At 51.5% G+C, this 18,622-nt stretch overlaps 1 protein-coding gene across 1 annotated transcript in view; it reads left to right on the top strand.

Annotated features, from left to right (window-relative positions):
- Positions 1–18,622, top strand: part of KCNQ3 (potassium voltage-gated channel subfamily Q member 3) — a 283,027-nt gene that overhangs the window by 236,885 nt on the left and 27,520 nt on the right. Inside the window, exons 2-8 of the mRNA XM_026495394.4 lie at positions 535–625; positions 1,983–2,109; positions 5,204–5,376; positions 9,943–10,098; positions 11,335–11,445; positions 12,799–12,894; positions 14,170–14,264. Coding sequence (XP_026351179.2) covers positions 535–625; positions 1,983–2,109; positions 5,204–5,376; positions 9,943–10,098; positions 11,335–11,445; positions 12,799–12,894; positions 14,170–14,264 — 849 coding nt within the window. The remainder of the gene's footprint in view (positions 1–534; positions 626–1,982; positions 2,110–5,203; positions 5,377–9,942; positions 10,099–11,334; positions 11,446–12,798; positions 12,895–14,169; positions 14,265–18,622) is intronic.

The raw sequence follows: 18,622 nt of genomic DNA, 5'->3' as shown, positions 1-18,622 counted from the left end.
TTCTTTCTAGTATGAAGAACACTTTGTAATTTCAAAAACAATTCTGGAGGGCCCCAGATGAAAGAGGTCGTTTCCTGTAGTAACCAGGGACTGTAAAAGGAATAAGACTAAGCCATGGAGACAGAGGCTTTTGCTGAATTTATTGATCTTTAAAACGAATCTGTCATTTATGTTAAGAATGTTTCGTATGCTTGAAAACCATCATCCTATACGAGCAGGATGCACTGTCCATTCATTGACATTCTTGTCGCTTTGCCAGCTTGTGGGGACTTTTGGTCTGAAAGGTAGCTGATTCCACTAACTAGCTGGCTAAATAAAAGCATGCACATTGCTTACCCTTCCTCGGATCTGTTTTCTCTAGCTGGAATAAAAATTCCTACCTGCCTCGTAGGTTTGCGCTGAGCTTACGTGAGATAACATATCAAGCACATGCCAGTGTCCCAGGGAAGTTGTCACTCCCTCCTGGTTGACACCTGGTTGACAGGTCCTCTGGAGCGAGCCGGGACTGTATGCTTCCTCCTTCCTTCCCTCCAGGTTCCTCATTGTCCTGGGATGCTTGATTCTGGCCGTGCTGACCACGTTCAGGGAGTACGAGACCGTTTCGGGAGACTGGCTGCTGTTACTGGTGAGACTGTGCCCTCCCTCCCCCCACCGTGGTGCGGTTCCGGGGTAGTCGCCTGTGGTTGGACTTTCACAGTTGAGAGAAAGGAGGCTGCCCTTGGGCACAACTGGTTTCGGCTTCCTGGCCAAGTCCAGTCCCAAGAGAAAGCGATGCCGGGATCAGCTGGGCAGGTCTGCCATGGGCACAGGTGGAAGGGAATGGCATTTGTTATTCTAGACTACAGACAAGGGGGCACAAACAAGGTCAAAGCGAAAACCAAGGTACGTTAGTTGTATGATAAACGGTGGCTTCTTAATCCTCTGAAAGTTAACACAAAGAAGGCATGCTCTGTTCTAGAACCTACCTCTGCTTTTTCTCCCTAAACCCTGAGGGTCTCTGACTCTCTTCAAGTCCAAGTACCAAATCCCATTTGTACATTAAACTCCACATCCTCGCTCCTGGGGCCTCTGCCTGTTTTCTCTTTCTGTTCACCCATCTACAAAGGGAAGGGGTGCCAGCCCCCCCAGTTAGGGCCTACAAACTAGCAGAACCTTCACCTGGCACCGAGCGTGCTATCCGTGAGGCCAGATTCAGGGCTTTCCTTCTGAAGGTGGGTGTTTTCAGTTCACAGTCTCACGCTAAGACCTTACGAGGTGAATCCTAAGAAGCCATCCAGCTCCGGGAACTAGGTTTCAGGGGTTATCACGGAGAAGCAACTCCCCAAGGGTCCTAGGAGGTCACCAAAGAGGGGGGCAAAAGTGTCTGTGTCTGACCAACAAGAGAGGCAGGAGGGAAGGAGACCCAAGTTCCAGGGAGACAGCACAGTGGGGTGCTCTGAGCCTGATTACCAGCCTGGGAATCCCTCTTTGCCACGTCCTAGTCTGGAGAAATTTGTGTAACTACTCCTTGCCTTGGTTTCTCAAAATGTAAAATAATAATATCACAAAACACTTGAGGCGGTGCGTGTCCCAGGAGCCGTGCTTAGCAACCGTTGGCCATAAGTCGCAATACCAGGGGCCAGGCACGGGGTGGGATTAGCAGATCGTGTTTCAGGGATATGTCTCTTTTCAATTTAACTGCCCTTAGAGGCTTTTCGTACATGAAAACAGACTTTTTTTTTTTAATACATCGGAACCAAAACAGAGAGAAAAAACAAGGAATCCCTTTGCAGGACTGATGTTAGGGAGAGTTAGCACAGGAGCGTGGACACGGGAGCTGTCCGAAACTGCACGGAGGCGATAACGTGTTCTTCTCGCCCCTCCATCCCCAAAACAGCAAGAGCACTGGAAACCCCGCTCTTCAGAACCTCAGAGCAGAAATCTCTAGTCCCAGACGACTGGGTCCCGGTTCATCCGAGTCTTTCCATATGTTCTTAATGCAGGAAACATTTGCTATTTTCATCTTTGGAGCCGAGTTTGCTTTGAGGATCTGGGCTGCCGGATGTTGCTGCCGCTACAAAGGCTGGCGGGGAAGGCTGAAGTTTGCCAGGAAGCCCCTGTGCATGCTCGGTAGGTAAGCCCTGACCCCGAGTCAGGGGGTGCCCCGGTCCCCTGCTTCTGGTGCACCATTTCCCCCAGGGACTTTGAAGCAGCCGCTGTTCTTCTGGGAAACCGTGCGGCGTTAAGGAAGCCCGTGCAGCCTCTGACCCTACCGCGATGAGGAAGAGGGGCCCCAGTGTTCTGGACGCAGAACTCCTTCCACCATGGCTTGCCCTCCCAACGGCTCTCTTAATGATCATGGTGGGGGGCACCGTTGGCATTTGGGCTGTGAAGGAGGGCATCCCCAGTCTCTAGACTGGTAGCCCCCAGGCATCGTGACAACCAAAATTGCCCTGTGCCCTTCCAGACTGGCATTACTGGGCGTGGGAGGGATGACACCACTGCTGGTTGAGAATGGCTTCTATGGGCCCACGTTGTGCCCATTTTACAGAGGGGGACACCAAGGCTTGTGGTGCTGAATCATTTCCTAGTCACACAGGTAGTAAGCCACAGATCCCATCCTAACACTCAGGTCTGGAAGAATCTAGCACCCGTGCCCTCCCTCCCTGCTACATTGCTGGGTCTTGACCCAGAAGTTGCTTTGGGGAGATGTCACTGACACGCATCCCTCAGGGAGCAGGCGTTTGATAGTAGAGAAAGTGGACACTTTGACTTACCCCATATGTTTCTGTATTTCCATCTGAAGATCCCACTAAAATCTTAGAGCGACAGTGACGGGGAGGAATTGGAACCGCAAATTCCTAGTGATGGGTAAAGTTACGGGATCACAGGGCCTTGAAAGACCCTCCAAAGGCACTTAGGCCAACATGCTGTCCCCTTCACAGCAGCCTGCAAGTGTCACCTGCTTGCATACCTCCAGTCCCGGGGCACTCACCACCTTCCAATGTATTTATTCCACCTGAAGTCTTCTGACTCTCTCCAGATGTTTGAGGTCATTCCTCCTGTTCCTCCTCTCCACTCCAGCAGTGGAAAAGTGGGCTTAGTGGCTTCAGCTGTACCTTGTACTATGTTCTCAGCATCGTTCTTGCTCTTCTCTGAGCGTGCTAACTGCCCTCTTAACAAGTGACCCCCAGGACTGAACACAGCCCTTTGGGTATGGATGGCCAGCCGAGGGAAGGAAAGCCGGAGCCCTCCTCTGTCCTAGGTGCCACACTTCTCTCGGGGCGGCCGGGGGGCCCTGGCACCGTGGCTGTACCACCTGGCTGCTGGCTGAGCCCGCTCTTCCTTCTTCCCGTCTGCTCCTGAGGCTGGACACCTGAGGGCTTTGTGTATCACTCAGAATGTTTAATGCAAGGAGAGGCTATGTGGGTGTGCACGTGCACAATTTTGGAGGACTTTGTAGTTACTGATATTTTTTCATATTTTTCAACCTTTTCTTTCTTTGTCTCCTTCCCTGTCTGCCCCTGTCTCAGTCCATTCAGGCAACTGTAACAATGCCACAGACTGGGGGCTTATGAACAAGAGAGATGTATTTTTCACAGTTCCGGAGGCTGGAAGTCTAAGGTCAGGGTGCCGGGCTCTGGTCGAGTCCCTCTTCTGGGTCACAGACTGCGTACTTCTTGGTCTCCTCGCTGTGTCCTCACACCGTGGAAGGGGCAAAGGAGCTCTCTGGAAACGCTGTTATCAGGGACCTGATCCTTTTCGTGAGGGCCCCACCCTCATGACCTCATCACCTCCCAGAGACCCTGACTCCTGAGCCCATCCCATTGGGGGCCAGGATCTCAGAAGCTGAATTTTGGGAGGACAAAACATACAGCCCATATCAACCCCAGTTTCCTCCCCTTCTTCTTCTGTCTTCCTTTCGAAGCAGACTTCTTTTTCTCTTTTGGAGAGTCCTATCCAGTGCTGACCAGAAGTCCTACGCACGCGTGGGTGCATGCGTGTGTGTGTGTGTGTGTGTGTGTGTGTGTGTGTGTGTGTGTATGTTGGCAGGGGGTGGGAGAGGTGACTTTATACCCAAATTTAGAGACTCTCACCCAGTTCGAAAACATCCTACTATTGTGTGGAGCCTGGGCCCTTCCAGGAAAAGAGGACTTCCCGTGGAACAGTCTCCAGTATTCCAAAAGGGGCTGATTTGACCGAGCTCTTGATCACCTCTCATCCCCAAATTTGCTTGACTATGGGGTCCCTTTTACCTGCTGACCCTCTGCAGTGTGGTGGGGAGATGGTTGGTGCAGATGTTGGGGCCACTGAAGGGAATAGGAGGAGACCAGGACATACTCTTCCGTCCTGGACTGTTGGCTTCAGGAGCCAGCTTGGTCCTTCCCGAAGCCCCTCATCCCCTCTGCGTCTCTGCTTTCAGTCACAGCCGTGGTGGAGGTTTCCACGTCACCTCTGGAGACCAGCATCCCACTTCATGGGTGGCCCTTATGTTTTACTGCAGTCTACCCCAGGGCCTTCCCCGAAGCCTTCTCTAACACCAGGCTGTGCAGCTCAGAACTGTGGGGGCATCAGCAACCCCAGGGGTGACCCTCCACCAGCAGGGGACGGGAGCCACCGGACAGAGGTCCCAGCTCCCATCTTCCAGAGTGACCCTCTTGGGAGATGCTCTGCCTGCTGCTCAGAGGCTGCTTATAACTCCCCTCACCTTGTCTCTGTCCCTCCCTGTGTCCCTCTCCCCTCTCTTATGCCTCCTGAGATGATCTCCCTGGGAATCGCCCACGGCCAAGGCCCTGACTTGGCACTTCTTTTAGGGGAAACCTGCCTTCAACAATGTCTGAGCTTCAGGCTTCTCCTCCAGGACCGGGGCATATTCCTGACCCTTCTGGGCCTGAGAGCAACCTTCCACCCTGGGGGACCTCGGGGAATCCCTTCCCTGGGATGGACAGTGAGTGCTGGAGCCTGACAGGCCCGCATCCAGACCCCGCCCCACCGCGTCCATCCGGCCCTGTAGCCTTGGGAAGAGGCACCCACGCTCAGGTTCTGTTTCCTCCTCTGTCGTGGGAGAATAATCCCGCCGACCACGTGCGACCCATGTCACGATTCCGGACAGCCGGGCTCGGCGCCTGTGCGTCGGCAGGCGGCCAGCATCTGTGGTGGCGCCATTGCCTTCACCTGACCTTCTTTTTCTTCTCCCCCGCCACCCTTCTGTCCTCCCTCCCAGACATCTTCGTGCTGATCGCCTCTGTGCCGGTGGTTGCCGTGGGAAACCAGGGCAATGTGCTGGCCACCTCCCTGCGCAGCCTGCGCTTCCTGCAGATCCTGCGCATGCTCCGGATGGACCGCAGGGGCGGCACGTGGAAGCTTCTGGGCTCGGCCATCTGCGCCCACAGCAAAGTAAGTGCCGCGGAGAAGCTGCTCCTCTCCCCCCCCCCGTAACTTTCGGGGCATCCCCCTCCCTTAGGACATCCCCAGAGGGTGCTCACTCTGCCACCACTGGTGACCATGACGATGACCATGATGAGGAGGGGGAGGGGGAGGAGGACGGCACCAGCAGGGGTGCCGCAGCGAGCACAAGCAGGCAGACCTGGGTTCAAGTTCTCGGCTCCACCGTGTGCCGACGACCGTGGCCAAGTCACTCAGCTCCCCTTGAGCCTCGGCTTCCTGATTTCTAAACTAGAGAGAATAACGGCTCTGCCTCCAGGTTGTTGAGGGGGTCACGGGGGCCTACAGAAGGTGGCACGGGATGGGAAGGAAAAGTTCAGGACTCACCCAGACTCCTGGGAGTCCAAACTCCACTGGTGGGACTCTGGGGATTTTCTGTAACCTCAGTGGGTCTTGGCTCCTGCATTTAGAAAATGAGGATGATAATGCGCTCATTTCCTAGAGTGGAAAGACTTAGAAGTGCACTACTTTTATGAGCTGCCTCAATAGATAAAACGAGAACCCTTCTGGCTGCTCGCAGGAGAAGAGGTACGTTTGAGTGCCTGGTAGATAGTCAGTGCTCATTAGTGGTAGTGTTTATTACTCCAGATATGCTTTTCTTCACCAACAGTACGAATAAACACCTACATAAAATGAAATACACGTGAAATACACGTGAAATACATCCGGAGTCCTTCACCTCACCATCCCCCACATGTGCGGCTTCTGACCCCAGACTCCGTGATGTCAGAGCTTTCTTTCCAGAGTTCTCCACCTGACCTTCCACTCTTCTCAGAGGACATGCAACACTGAAACTTCTATCCATGGAGCTGAGCTGAATCACGGCTCCGGTAGGAAATCAGGGCTGAAAATGGCTGGTTTCGATTCTCGTCCTGTGTTCCCTCAGATGGGAATAGAAAACAGTTGCCTATCTGCCAGGTAATTCCCGGGAAGAGATACGTCCACGCCACCACCAGACCCTACAACTGAGGTCAGGGGGGCAGAACTTGCAGAGAAAATGACATCTCTGTGGTAGGAGACCAAAGGCAGAAAAAGCACCTGCTGGTCAAGCTCTACCTGTCATTCTTCCCCCTTGGTCATCCCCCTTCCGAGCCTGGTGCTGTTCCTGAGCCGCACAGCGCCTGCCCAGCCAGCCTTCACTTCCGGGCCAGCTGTGGGTTTAGGAGGTGAGCACATGCCTGGGTTGGAGTCCCGCTTCCCCATTTATTAACTACAAGAACTTAGCCCAGTTCCTCCTCTAAGCCTGGTGAACGGGCACTTAGCCCTTTACTTCTTCATCCATTCATTCCAAACATGTGGACTCTGGGCCATGTTCCAGATTGACTCCTCTGGGAGACAGAGATGCAGAGTGGGAGGCCCAGTGTTGCACAGCGTTAGAGCTTCAAAGTTAGGATAAGGCCAGGCTGTGCTACCAGAATAAAGAAGCCCCAGAGTCTCTGCAACGTGGCACAAAAAAAGGTGGATGTCTTCTCACTCACTGGTGTTGGACGTGGGCTTGGTGGCCCTCGTCTGTCTTGAAAATAAGCGTTGAGTCACTGTGGCAGCAAAAAGGGGCCGGGAGCACCCTACAGAATGGATTTAAGGAACAGGCAGGAAGTTGCTGCCAGCTTTCCTCCACACTGGCTTCACCCCAACCCCGCAGCCCCCCAGCCCCCCAGCCCCGGTCTGACTGCAGGGCGGCTCAGGCGTGTGCAGGAGTCTGTGGGTATCGGGGAACGGCCCCGGGCTCTGCCACAGAGCTGCTGGCAAAAATCATGTAAAGTCAGAATTACCTCGAATAGCGTTTTAAATGACTGCAAAGCACAGAATTGGGACACATTTTCACTCCTCGTCAATGACCATTATGCTACGTCTTAATAATCCAGCACAGCCAGTTTTCCTGTGTGCTCATGAACAGACAACAATTTCCCTCGCTAAGCACCAGGTGAAACTTTTGACTCACATTCAGGGACCAGAGGATATGAAACACTTAGGAACGCTAGAACCGTATTCAGCAAGGCGAAAGGCTCGCGCCCAGACGGCCACGGGGGAAGGACTTCTCCAATTCACCTTTGTCTTCTCCAAGCCTGGGCAGGGCAGACCCTCGCCAAAGGGAATAATCGGCAGGGGTGCCTGCATCGTCAAAACTAACCTCTCTGGGGGCGCCTGGGTGGCTCAGTCGTTAAGCGTCTGCCTTCGGCTCAGGGCGTGATCTCAGGATCCTGGGATCAAGCCCCGCATTGGGCTCCATGCTCTGCTGGGAGCCTGCTCTCTCTCTCCCACGCCCCCTGCTTGTGTTCCCTCTCTTGCTGGCTGGCTCTCTGTCAAATGAATAAATAAAAATCTTTAAAAACAAAAACCTAACCTCTCTGGACTGTAAAGTGAATTTATGCAAAGGAGTGTGACGCCGTGGAGAAGCCTAAGCAGTGGGCATAGTAAATGAGAGATTTAGAGAAAGCCTACTCAGGAAATAGTGAAAGCGGAAAGGACCTGGAGCTGAACTTGCTCTCATGGAATAAGGGAAAACTTCTGTAATGGAGGTGATACAAGTCTCAAGATGACCTGCCATCCTTCGGTTCGTCCCATAAGGAAAGGAAGTGCAGGGACAGAGGCCAATGTGAGCAAAGGCACGGAGGGAGGCAGGACGCAAGCCCGAGATTCTGCGGACCCAGAAGGCCGGCTGCCTGGCTGCCGATGGTCAGAGAGATGAAGTATATTGGTATGAACAACTTTGTTCCTTGGGATGACTTGGCAGGAGCGTCAGGCCTCATTTCCAGGCTGTGTTGGCCAATAACCTTGACTTTGTTCTGCCCAGCCTACCATGCTGAACTTTGAAATTGGAACAGAATGAAAGAAATGGAAAGAGCCTTAGGGATTCTGTGGGTCAGGGTGTTTGAAAACCTCGGTGATGTGTAGTTCTTTGCCATATCCCTGCACCATCCTTCCTATTCCTCAGCTTTGTTCTCTAAGCCAACTTGCTCTCGTGCACCTACTCACACGTGTGATAATATCCACGAAATAAAGGTTTTAGGCTCATTTTAATTTATGCTGATTTTAAATATCACTTAAATCGGTATGTGACTCTTCAACATAAAAAGCGCCTGCCTTCTTCCTTCTATCAGGAGTACAGGGGTCACTTTCAAGAACTGTGATCCACTCCCTTCATTAGGAAAATAAAGAAACTGAGGGTGGGGCGGGGGCTAATTTGCCCAGGGCCACCGAGGAAATCAGGGCAGGGCTGGGTTCGCTCTGCCCCGCTAGCTCCTCCTGCTGTCGGTTTCCCAGTAGTGCTGAGCTTTGTCCTGGGTCTGCCCAGCTCTGGGTGGAATCAAGTCTCCCGAGTCCTGTGCCTTGTGTCGGAGGCAGGTGCCCGTTCCACCTACCTTCCTGCCTCCCTGTGAAGCCTCTTGGACTGCGATATCAAGGTCCCCCGAAGACAGAAATCTTCTTCTCCTCTTCGACCATACACCCATTCTGTTAATAGTGGAAATACAGACTATATTATTATCACAAAGGCAAGAAACAACTACTGTTGGCGAGAATGTGGAGAAAAGGGACTCTTATGCTCTGTTGGTGGGAATGTAAACTGGTGCAGCCACTGTGGAAACCATATGGAGGTTCCTCAAAAAACTGAAACCAAAATAAAAATAAAATAAAATAAAATAAAATAAAATAAAATAAAATAAAATAAAATAAAAAGTTGAAAACAGGCAATACCATATGATCCAATAATTCCACTACTGGGTATTTACGCAAAGAAAACAAAAGCAGTAATTCAAAAAGATACATGTACCCCTGTGTTTATTGGAGCATAATTTACAGTAGCCAAGATATGGAGGCCACCTAAGTATCTATCGATAGACAAATGGATAAGGAAAATGTGGCATGCGTACACAATGGAATATTACGCAGCCATAAAAAGGACGAGACCCTGCCATTTGTGAGAACATGGATGGACATAGAGGATATTACGCTAAGTGAAATCAGTCAGACAGAAAGACAAATACCATATGATTCCACTCGTAAATGGAACCTAAAAACAATAGCAACCAACAAATGAACAAATAAAAAGCCGAAACAGACCTATAAAGACAGAGCACAAGCTGATGCTTGCCAGAGGGAAGGGGCTGGAGGACAAAATGGGTAAAGGGGAGTAGGAGATGCAGGTTTCCAGTCGTGGCATGAGTAAGTCATGGGAATAAAAGGCACAGCATAAGGAATACGGCCCATGCTACGGTACCAGCCTGTATGGGGGCGGATGGTGCCTGCACTTGTGGCGAGCACAGCACAATATATAAACTTGTTGACTCACTGTGTTGTCCCCCTGAAACTAATGCAACATCGTATGCCAACTATTTTCCAATTTAAAAAAAAGAAAAAGGAAGGAGGCAAGGCTCAGAGGTAAGGCTCAGAGAAGGTGTGTAACTTGCCCACAGTGACGGAGCTGGTAAACCAGCTGGAAAACCAGAGCTCTGTCCCCAGCCTCCAACCACGGACTTCCCAGTGACCCCTTCCCTTGTCCACGGCTTGCTCTCGCAGGAGCTCATCACCGCCTGGTACATTGGGTTCCTGACGCTCATCCTGTCTTCATTTCTCGTCTACCTGGTTGAGAAAGATGTGCCAGAGGTTGACGCACAAGGAGAAGAGATGAAGGAGGAATTTGAGACCTACGCAGATGCCCTTTGGTGGGGCCTGGTGAGTCACCATCGTGAAGGCCCCCCATGGGGACTGACGCTTAGAGAGAGGTGGAGGGCGTGGCATGGGAGGGCGCGGGTGGACAGCTGCATGTGGGCACAGGCCAGAGCTCCCTGTGCGGGGAATGCGCTTGGAATGGGCGTTTCCTTAGTGCTTGCAAGGGGTCAGGGCTGGGAACAGTCTGGGCCGGTGACCTCTGGGGCCCTTGCTCCATTAGCTGTAGGCTGTTATCAGCTAGGCCATGCACGTCCAGACGGACACAGCAGCAGAGTCACACAGGCGCACTCAGACCTTCAGACACACCTGGAGGCCCACGGCTCATACCCACGGGACATGTGATACTAAAGCTAGCATTTTTTTTTTTTTTAAGAGAGAGCGTGAGCAGAGAGGGGCAGAGGGAGAAGGAGAGAGAGAATCCTTAAGCAGACTACCTGATGAGCACGGAGCCCGATGCAAGGCTCGATCTCATGTCCCTGAGATCATGACCTGAGCCGATATCAAGAGTCGGATGCTTAATTGACTGAGTCACCCAGGTGCCCCAAAGCTAGCGTTTTTTGAAGGCTTCCTTTGCTCCAGAGCATTGCTCTAAACACCTTACATTTATTAACATAGCTTAAATTCAAACAACTCCTATGATTAGCCCCTTTTTTTAAGATAGGGAAACTGAGGCATGAAGTGGTTAAGTAAGTAATTAATCCAAGAAAGATCTCTGAGCCACTTAGTGGGTGACCTGGGATTTGAACTCAGGCAGCTGGGCTCCAGAGGCCACACACTGGACCGCTCTGCTGTCCTGTCCTGCACATTCACGTGCACACCGTAACCTATGCTTGTAAACACACCAGGACTATACCACATGCATCAGTGCACACACGGGCACAGATGTGAGACGTGCACACGTAGGCACACAGTACATATCAGTACACTCGTCGGCACGCACACACTGGGAAACATGGCAAGACGCAAAATCACACGTATGTAAATATGCCAAGAGTGCACGTGCACGTGTTTGCAATGATTGAAGAATTTGTCGGCTGATCGACCCTAAGTAGGAAATCCTTAACTTAGAAACAGGCGTGGTCACGAGGCGCCCATAGAATTACGTGGCACCAGGTGCCTTTTCTTCCATGGGAAACACATCCCCAAGCAGTAAGAAAGGCTTACGGGTGGAGCTTGGCCCACGCGTCCCTGACCTCCCTTGCCCTGCAAAGGCCCACGTCTGACCTCTTCTCTCTCCAGATCACACTGGCCACCATCGGCTACGGAGACAAGACGCCCAAAACGTGGGAAGGCCGCCTGATTGCGGCCACCTTCTCCTTAATCGGTGTCTCCTTTTTCGCCCTTCCAGCAGTAAGTTCTCCAGCGTTCTCCCTAGTGTGACAGGCGGGACCCCTCCCCGCCCCCTGGCCCCAGCTGCACCTTCCAGGCTGTTCCACAGGCTAGGCAGCTCCGAGTCCCAGTCTCAAGGCTGCCTTCTTTAAGCTGACTTAGTCACCCCCCTCCTCCGGGCATAGCTCTGTGAAGGCATTCTGACCCGCACTGCATCCCCCTCACCCCCTCAGACCGTGAGCTCCCTGGGGGCTGGGAGTATGTCTCCCACCCACGTCTCCCCAGCACCTTGCATATGGCGGGTCCTTCGTCTACAGGAGCTCCCTTCCCTTGTCCTACCATTTTGTTTACTGGCTTAGGTAAAAAAAAAAAAAAAAATGTATCTCCCTCAAGAGTGACTACTTGACCCATGATAGAATATCCTCCCCAAAGCCCAGTCCCGTAAGCGTAATAATACTCAACAAAAGTCGTAGAAAGAAAGCTCTTGTTGGATTTACCGTGTGCTGGACTCATGCCAAACGCTTTACTTACATCGTCTCATTTAATCTCATTTAATGCCAACATGGTGCATTTGGTGAGTTTTTATCACCGTCGTCCAGAAGAGAAAAGCGAGGCTCAGTTAGGTCAGTCAGGTTTCCACGATCACAGGGCTGTTGGGTTGTGGGCTCGGGCTCTTAATCACGAAGCTGGAAAGAACCTTCTTATGGGGCAAGTCCGTGTCCACCGCCTTCATCTCCCAGACCTGGCCTTGGTGATATTCTCCTTCCACATTCCCTATTTTGTCTGTTTTTCCTAAGCTTCCTGACCTTGGGCTTGTGACCTTTGTGAATCTCAGTTTCCTCTTCTGGAACAGGTCGGGGGCTGTGGGGGTGCTACATGGTCTCAAAGCTCTCCCAACTTGAAAAGGGAGTGCTTCTACCCAGGTAATCCACATGCAAGTCTGACCTGGAAATCAAAACAGGTCACGGTTCTGGGAAATTCCAGTAAAAGTCTTAAGTGACCATTTCAGCAGCTAAAATATTTTTTACATTCCATTAGCATTTACTGGGCATCTGCTCTGTGTCATGCTTCTTGCCAAACGGCTCCGATACATGGCTTCGGTTTTTGCTTAACGAAATTATGAGGAAGGTGCTATGAGCCCACTTCCCTGCGGAGGAAGTTGAGGTGCAGTAGATAAGAGGCTTGCCCGGGCTGTCCCCTCTGAAAAGTGGCAGAGTCAGGAGCTGAAACCAGGCCTTCCTGACATCAAGGCTCCACATAACCCAGCAACCTACTCCCTGGAAGAGAAGAAAGAAGCCTTCATGGCCCTGGGAGTGGGGGTGGGGCACCCAGAGAGGCCAGCGGGACTGACCCGGGCCTGACTTCTCCCTCTAGGGCATCCTGGGGTCGGGACTGGCACTCAAGGTACAGGAACAGCACCGGCAGAAGCACTTTGAGAAAAGAAGGAAGCCGGCCGCTGAACTCATTCAGGTCTGTGTGCCTGGGGAGGAACGGGATCGGGACTGAGCTCCCGCGTTCGTATCTGTGTGTGCTTGTGCAGTGGTGGGCATGCCTGGGGCTGGGGATGGGACCCGGAACCATGCTTGCTTATAGATGGCTATGGATGTTCCCGTGGTGATCTTTTGACCTGTCTTCGTGGCGTGAACATGACCATCCCGACACTCTCCCATCCAGATTCTAAGCCAAGCGAGAAAGGGTCACAAGACTCCAACAGGAACCAAGCAAGCCATTGGCTGTTTTACTAGCACTATTGGAGTGGAGAATTTGACTTGAGCCTGAGTCCATACTAGGCTTCTCCCCTTCCACTTCCCACCCTGTCCTGACCTGGAGACCCACGAGGAAGAGCCAGGCTAGAGTCCAGGTGCATAGCTAGTTGGCTACAAGGAGACATGGCCCCTCATATCTGCCGAGGACAGAGAACCCATAAGCCAAGAGAGGAGGAGACATCTTACATGTGCTCACTATTGGACAGTTGGCCCATTTGTCCTTCCCAATAGACCATGTCGCACCAGTAGGTGTTGGACGCCCGGCAACTCCATCATTCCAGCACCGTGGGCTGGAGGACGGGGAGGATAGCGCGAGCTGGGGAGGAAGGCAGAAGTGCTCCTGCTCATGGTTTTGTGGGTTGTTGAGAGCACAGAGGAGGGTGGGGTACCCTGACTACAGCTGCGTGGGACACAGTTTGTACGTGACCGCCCACCGTGAACTTGCAGCCGGTGTATCGAAGGTCCCTGTGGGTCTGTGGGTCTGACACTGGATGGTGCACGATGTTATCCTACCTAATACAGTGCCATGGCCAGTGCCCGTCTCCACGCGTCTGCTCCATTATCTCCCAAGCTCCCGACCGTCGCGGTAGTCCTGAAGTTCTAGTACATTAGAATGGAAACTTCGTCTCCACGGACGTCTCTTGCACCCAAACTGGCACCTGTTGAAGGAGTCTCAGAGAAACGTGCGGCAAGAGCAACCCCTGTTCCTTCTGCGGATTCTATACTGAACCTTCCACTGCAATCTCCGCACCCCCGCCCCAGCAGGACCAGTTAGGGCTCCAAGAGGATGGGTCAAGGAAGGATTTCTTCCCAAAGGAGCTACAAAAGCCAGGAAACCTGGCTTCCCCGCATGTCGCCTCAGTGCATATACTTCAACTCTTAGGAGTCGAGGGCTTCGCAAACGTTTGCATGCTGTGGGATTCTGCGTGAGCGTGGCAGTGCTCTCTGGTGACCCCAGCCCCTCATTTCTCCCCCTCAGGCTGCCTGGAGGTATTATGCTACCAACCCCAACAGGATTGATCTTGTGGCGACTTGGCGGTTCTATGAATCAGTCGTCTCTTTTCCGTTCTTCAGGCAAGTGGCGACCTGTCTGCGTGCTCCGGGGGCGACTGGCCATCCCTCCTGTGGTCTGTATTTGTGCCTGTGGTTTTATCGTCTCTTGGAGAACGGGGCGTGGTTCCCAGTGTGTGCCCCCTAGTAGAATCATCTGGGAGCTTAAATAATTCCAATGCGTGGGCCACACCCAGGCTAGATGAGAACGGCCAAGAGTGGGGTCCAGGCACCTGGATCGTCGTCAGCTCCCCAGGTGACCCCACCAGGGGTTGCCATCTAGACCGTGTGGAGTGGCTGACAAGGGAATGTCCGACCACGGTTTGAGCAGGGCCGGTGTCTGAGGAAGTGGGGAGCCAGCGCAGTGGGCCTCGCGAGCCGTTCTGGATGCTCCCCCCCCCCCCCCCGCCCGGCCGTGGTCTGTACGCACAGACTCTTCTGGCTACTGGGAACAGATAGGCAGGAGAAGCAGCGGGAGGAATCCTCCAGTGACCCAGAGATGTTGTTTTGTGTTCTCAGAGGTGGGAGGTTAAATTAAAGGCCTCAGGGGCATCTGGGTGGTGCAGTCGGTTAAGCGTCTGACTCTTAATTTTGGCTCAGGTCATGAAGGATCTCAGGGTCCTGAGATGGAGCCCAGGTCAGGCTCCATGCTCAGTGGGGAGTCTCCTTGTCCCTGTGCCCCTCCCCCAGCTTGTGCGCGCGCGCGCTCTCTCTCTCTCTCAAATAGATAAAATCTAAATAAATAAGTAGTTTAATTAATTAATTAATTGTCTCAGGAGAAAAATAGAAAGCTCTGCGCATGGCCAGCCCCTGTGAAAAGGAAGAGGGAAGTTAATAGTCACTGGATATCCAAGAGATCTGAGTTCAGGCTTCGTTCACTCCTCACAGGCCCCTTTAGGAGAGGCCAGAGGCCCGCAAACGCTCGGGTGTATAAAATCAGCAGACGACTGTGGAAATGCGGGCCGTGCACCTGCCTTCAGCCATTTCAGCGTAAAGCATCTTGGACAGACGCCCCAGGGCTAGTCTGACAGAGTGGCTCATGTCTGCTCCTGGAGCCAGGCTGAGAGGTCGGGGCACCAGGCTCCTCTCACAGTGGGGCAAGCTGGGGTTCAGAATCTTCGGACATTTTGGCCAATGCCAGCCATATCAAGAGGCCCCCGAAGCCCGTGGCCTTTTCACTACTTGGGCTACTAAAACAGACCAAGCCTCACCCCTCTCCAGGTTTTTGTTTGTTTTCAGATTTTATTGATTTATTTGAGAGAGAGTGAGCAAGAGAGACAGAGCACAGGAGCAGGGGCAGAGGGAGAGGGAGAAGCAGCCTCCCCGCTGAGCAGAGAGCCTGACATGGGACTTGATCCTAGGACCCCGAGATCACAACCTGAGCCGAAGGCAGACACTTAACCGACTGAGCCACCCAGGCACCCCCTCTCTAGGTTTTAGATACTACAATCCTGAGACGGGACTAACAGTGCGTGGATGCAATGTGGAACCGTCATACTTCCTGGGTTCCGAGGAAGAGTAGAGGGACACCAGCCTCACCCCTGGAGCTGGGCCCGGCTCTGAAGTGCATATCTGCCATACCCGTTTGATTTCATGGGCCATACTATGACCCAACACTAGCCGAGTGGCCCCTCCATCCCCAGCTCACTCTCCCACTCACTTATCACAGGACCTACATCCAGTCCCTTCACCCCCATCACCAGATTGGGCACAGATTTAAGGAGATCCCAGAGATCTGGGTTCCACTGGCTCGTTTCCCTGCCTAAAACCCTCCAATGGGTGACCGAGACAATGAAAATAAAATCCACAGCCTGACCATGAGCGACAGAGCCCGATGGCAAAGAGAAACCATTTGAGCCCGAGTATGACATGATCAGATCCGTGTTTCAGGAAAATGACAGGAAGGGTATGGAGGTAGATGGGACGGGCTCAAGATTCTAGGCAAGGAGATCAGCTAGCAAAGCCTGCAGCATTCAGGGTGAGAGCAAGCCACGGCCCAGACCAAGGTAGGAGCTCGCGACGGGCGGGGCAGGGAGGGAATAAGCAGAGGGAGGGTGTCAGGGAGTTACCAGTGGCAGAGGCCTTAGGGAGAGAGGAGAATCAAGGCTTCCATAAACGAATGATGGAGTTTGGGTTTAGGGACTGGGTCTCCTCATCCGCAGTTAGAGTCACTGGCTCAGAAGAGGGTCCCTGTGGTTCCTTCAATTCTAAAGTTCTTTTTTGCCATCATCATTTCTGTTTAGGGATGACATCAGTCTTCTTTTGGGTGGCAAGAGTCTTCGAAAGGGCAGGGGGCCTCCCTTGAAAAGGACAGAGTGACCTTGGACTTGGAGGCAAGAACAGGTGCAACCACTCTGAGTGCAGAACCAAGATGATTTCCGTTTGCTGTGCAGCCCAAGGTCTTGGCAAGAGGCCCATTCTTTTGGGGTGATTTATTATAAATAAGGCATTGTCCTGGCTGTCAGAGACTTGGAGGAATACATTGTACTGCAGACAGCTGCTGTGATATGGGAATGGCTTTTAAACTGAGAGAGAACATTCATTTCTTTCTCTTTCTTTCTTTCTTTCTTTTATTTCTTTCTTTCTTTCTTCAAGGACAAAAGTATAAAGTCAGTAGAGAGGTTCACTTAGCAACCATTTTGAAACAAGGTAGTCCCTTGGGAAAAGAATGTCCCTGAATTTCAGCCCACTCTCTATATTTCATGGTAAAGCTGTCCTCACCTGCCTCCTACAGGTTTTTTGTCTTTTGTTTATGCTTTTCTAAAAAAAAAAAAAAATAACTTTATTATGTTTCATTTACTCTAAAAAGTACTTTTGAAAGTGAACAATTCAGTGGTTTTTTAGTATATTCACATAGTTGGGCCTTGACCACCACTGTCTAATTCCAGAACATTTTATTGCCCCAGAAAGAAACCCTGTCCCCATTAGGAGTTATCCTGGTGCCCCGTTTCCCCCAGTCCCTGCAAACTCTAATCTATTTTCTGTCTCTATTCTATCTATTCCGGACTTTTCGTATAGAAATGGAATCTTATAGTATGTGGTCATTGAGGTATGGTTTCTTTCACTTAGCACATTTAAGGCTAACGGTGATGGATGATGGTGGTGGATACTTTTTATTTTTCTTTTGTTACTACTTAAAATTATAAACTCATTGTTTCTGAATTGTAAAGAAATTCAGAGAGCTGTCAGTCCAAACCCAACTTAGTTAGAGAAGGAACTGAGGTGTCTAGGGGTTCAGGAACTTGCTCAAGGCCACACAGCATGTTGGGCATGGTTGAGACCCAGCCCAGATCCTCTGATTTCTTGACCAGTGGAGACTGTGTACACTTAGGACAAATAGGCAGTGGGAGTCTGAGAAGACACAGGGAGAGCCTCAGGGGTTGGTAGATTGTACGTTCTTACGTGCAAGCACATATGAGGGCAGGCATTTAAGACCATCTGTTGCTCTCCATCAACAGGGAATGTGCCTACCACTTGGTTCCCTAAATATGGTAGAATGATCTAAGGCACATGTGTGCTGTCTGGTATGGTGCACTAGCCAGATGTGGTTTTGGAGCCTCTGGCTGTTACTAGTGCTGCTGAGGAATTACATTTTAGATTGTATTGAATTTTAACTTAGTCATATGTAACTAGTGGCTACCATATTGGACAAGCATTAGGTATTAGAACTGAAATGGAGACAAGACTTAGGCCCAAGAAGTAGAAGTTACTTGACCAAGAAGACCCAGTTCATTGTTTGTATAACCAGAACTTTCGCCTTTTATGACCAGCATCAAGATTATTGGAGGGCTCAGCAATGGAAAAAACAATGGGCATATGTAGCAATCCTTCCCCATGGCCAAGTAACATGGATCTGCTTTCATAGATGCTGTCTCGTTTCTTCCTTAGAATGCCCTGGAAGAGAAGAAGAAGGGGTAACTCCATTTTCGTAACCCAGATATTACCAGTGAAGAGTCAGAGTATCAGTGAAACTAATTAGCTCACCTAAAATCACCCTTCTACTAAGTGATGGAACAAAGATGAGAACCCAGGTCTTAGGCCAAAGCCCACTGTAACTCTGGGAAGATGAGAACCCAGGTCTTAGGCCAAAGCCCACTGTAACTCTGGGAAGATGAGAACCCAGGTCTTAGGCCAAAGCCCACTGTAACTCTGGGAAGAAAAGGTTTTTTAGGGAGAAAATTGGGTAAAATTAAGATGAGACAAGGGTTACTGGGATAATCATACCCATTTCTGAAGATTCTTGTCATGAAGGTCAAATTGATAGAATGTGTGGAAGCACCTGTCACAGTACCTGGTCCAGGCAGGTGTTCAGTCCCTGCTGGTTGAATCTTGGCTGGGAGGCAGTCCTGGTGTTAGAGCAGGAAAGAAAGACACTAAGCACC

This window comes from Ursus arctos, unplaced genomic scaffold (assembly GCF_023065955.2).
Source record: "Ursus arctos isolate Adak ecotype North America unplaced genomic scaffold, UrsArc2.0 scaffold_6, whole genome shotgun sequence".
NCBI lineage: Eukaryota > Metazoa > Chordata > Mammalia > Carnivora > Ursidae > Ursus > Ursus arctos.
Note: the sequence above shows the minus strand (reverse complement) of the source record. Positions and strands in the feature narration are given on the sequence as shown.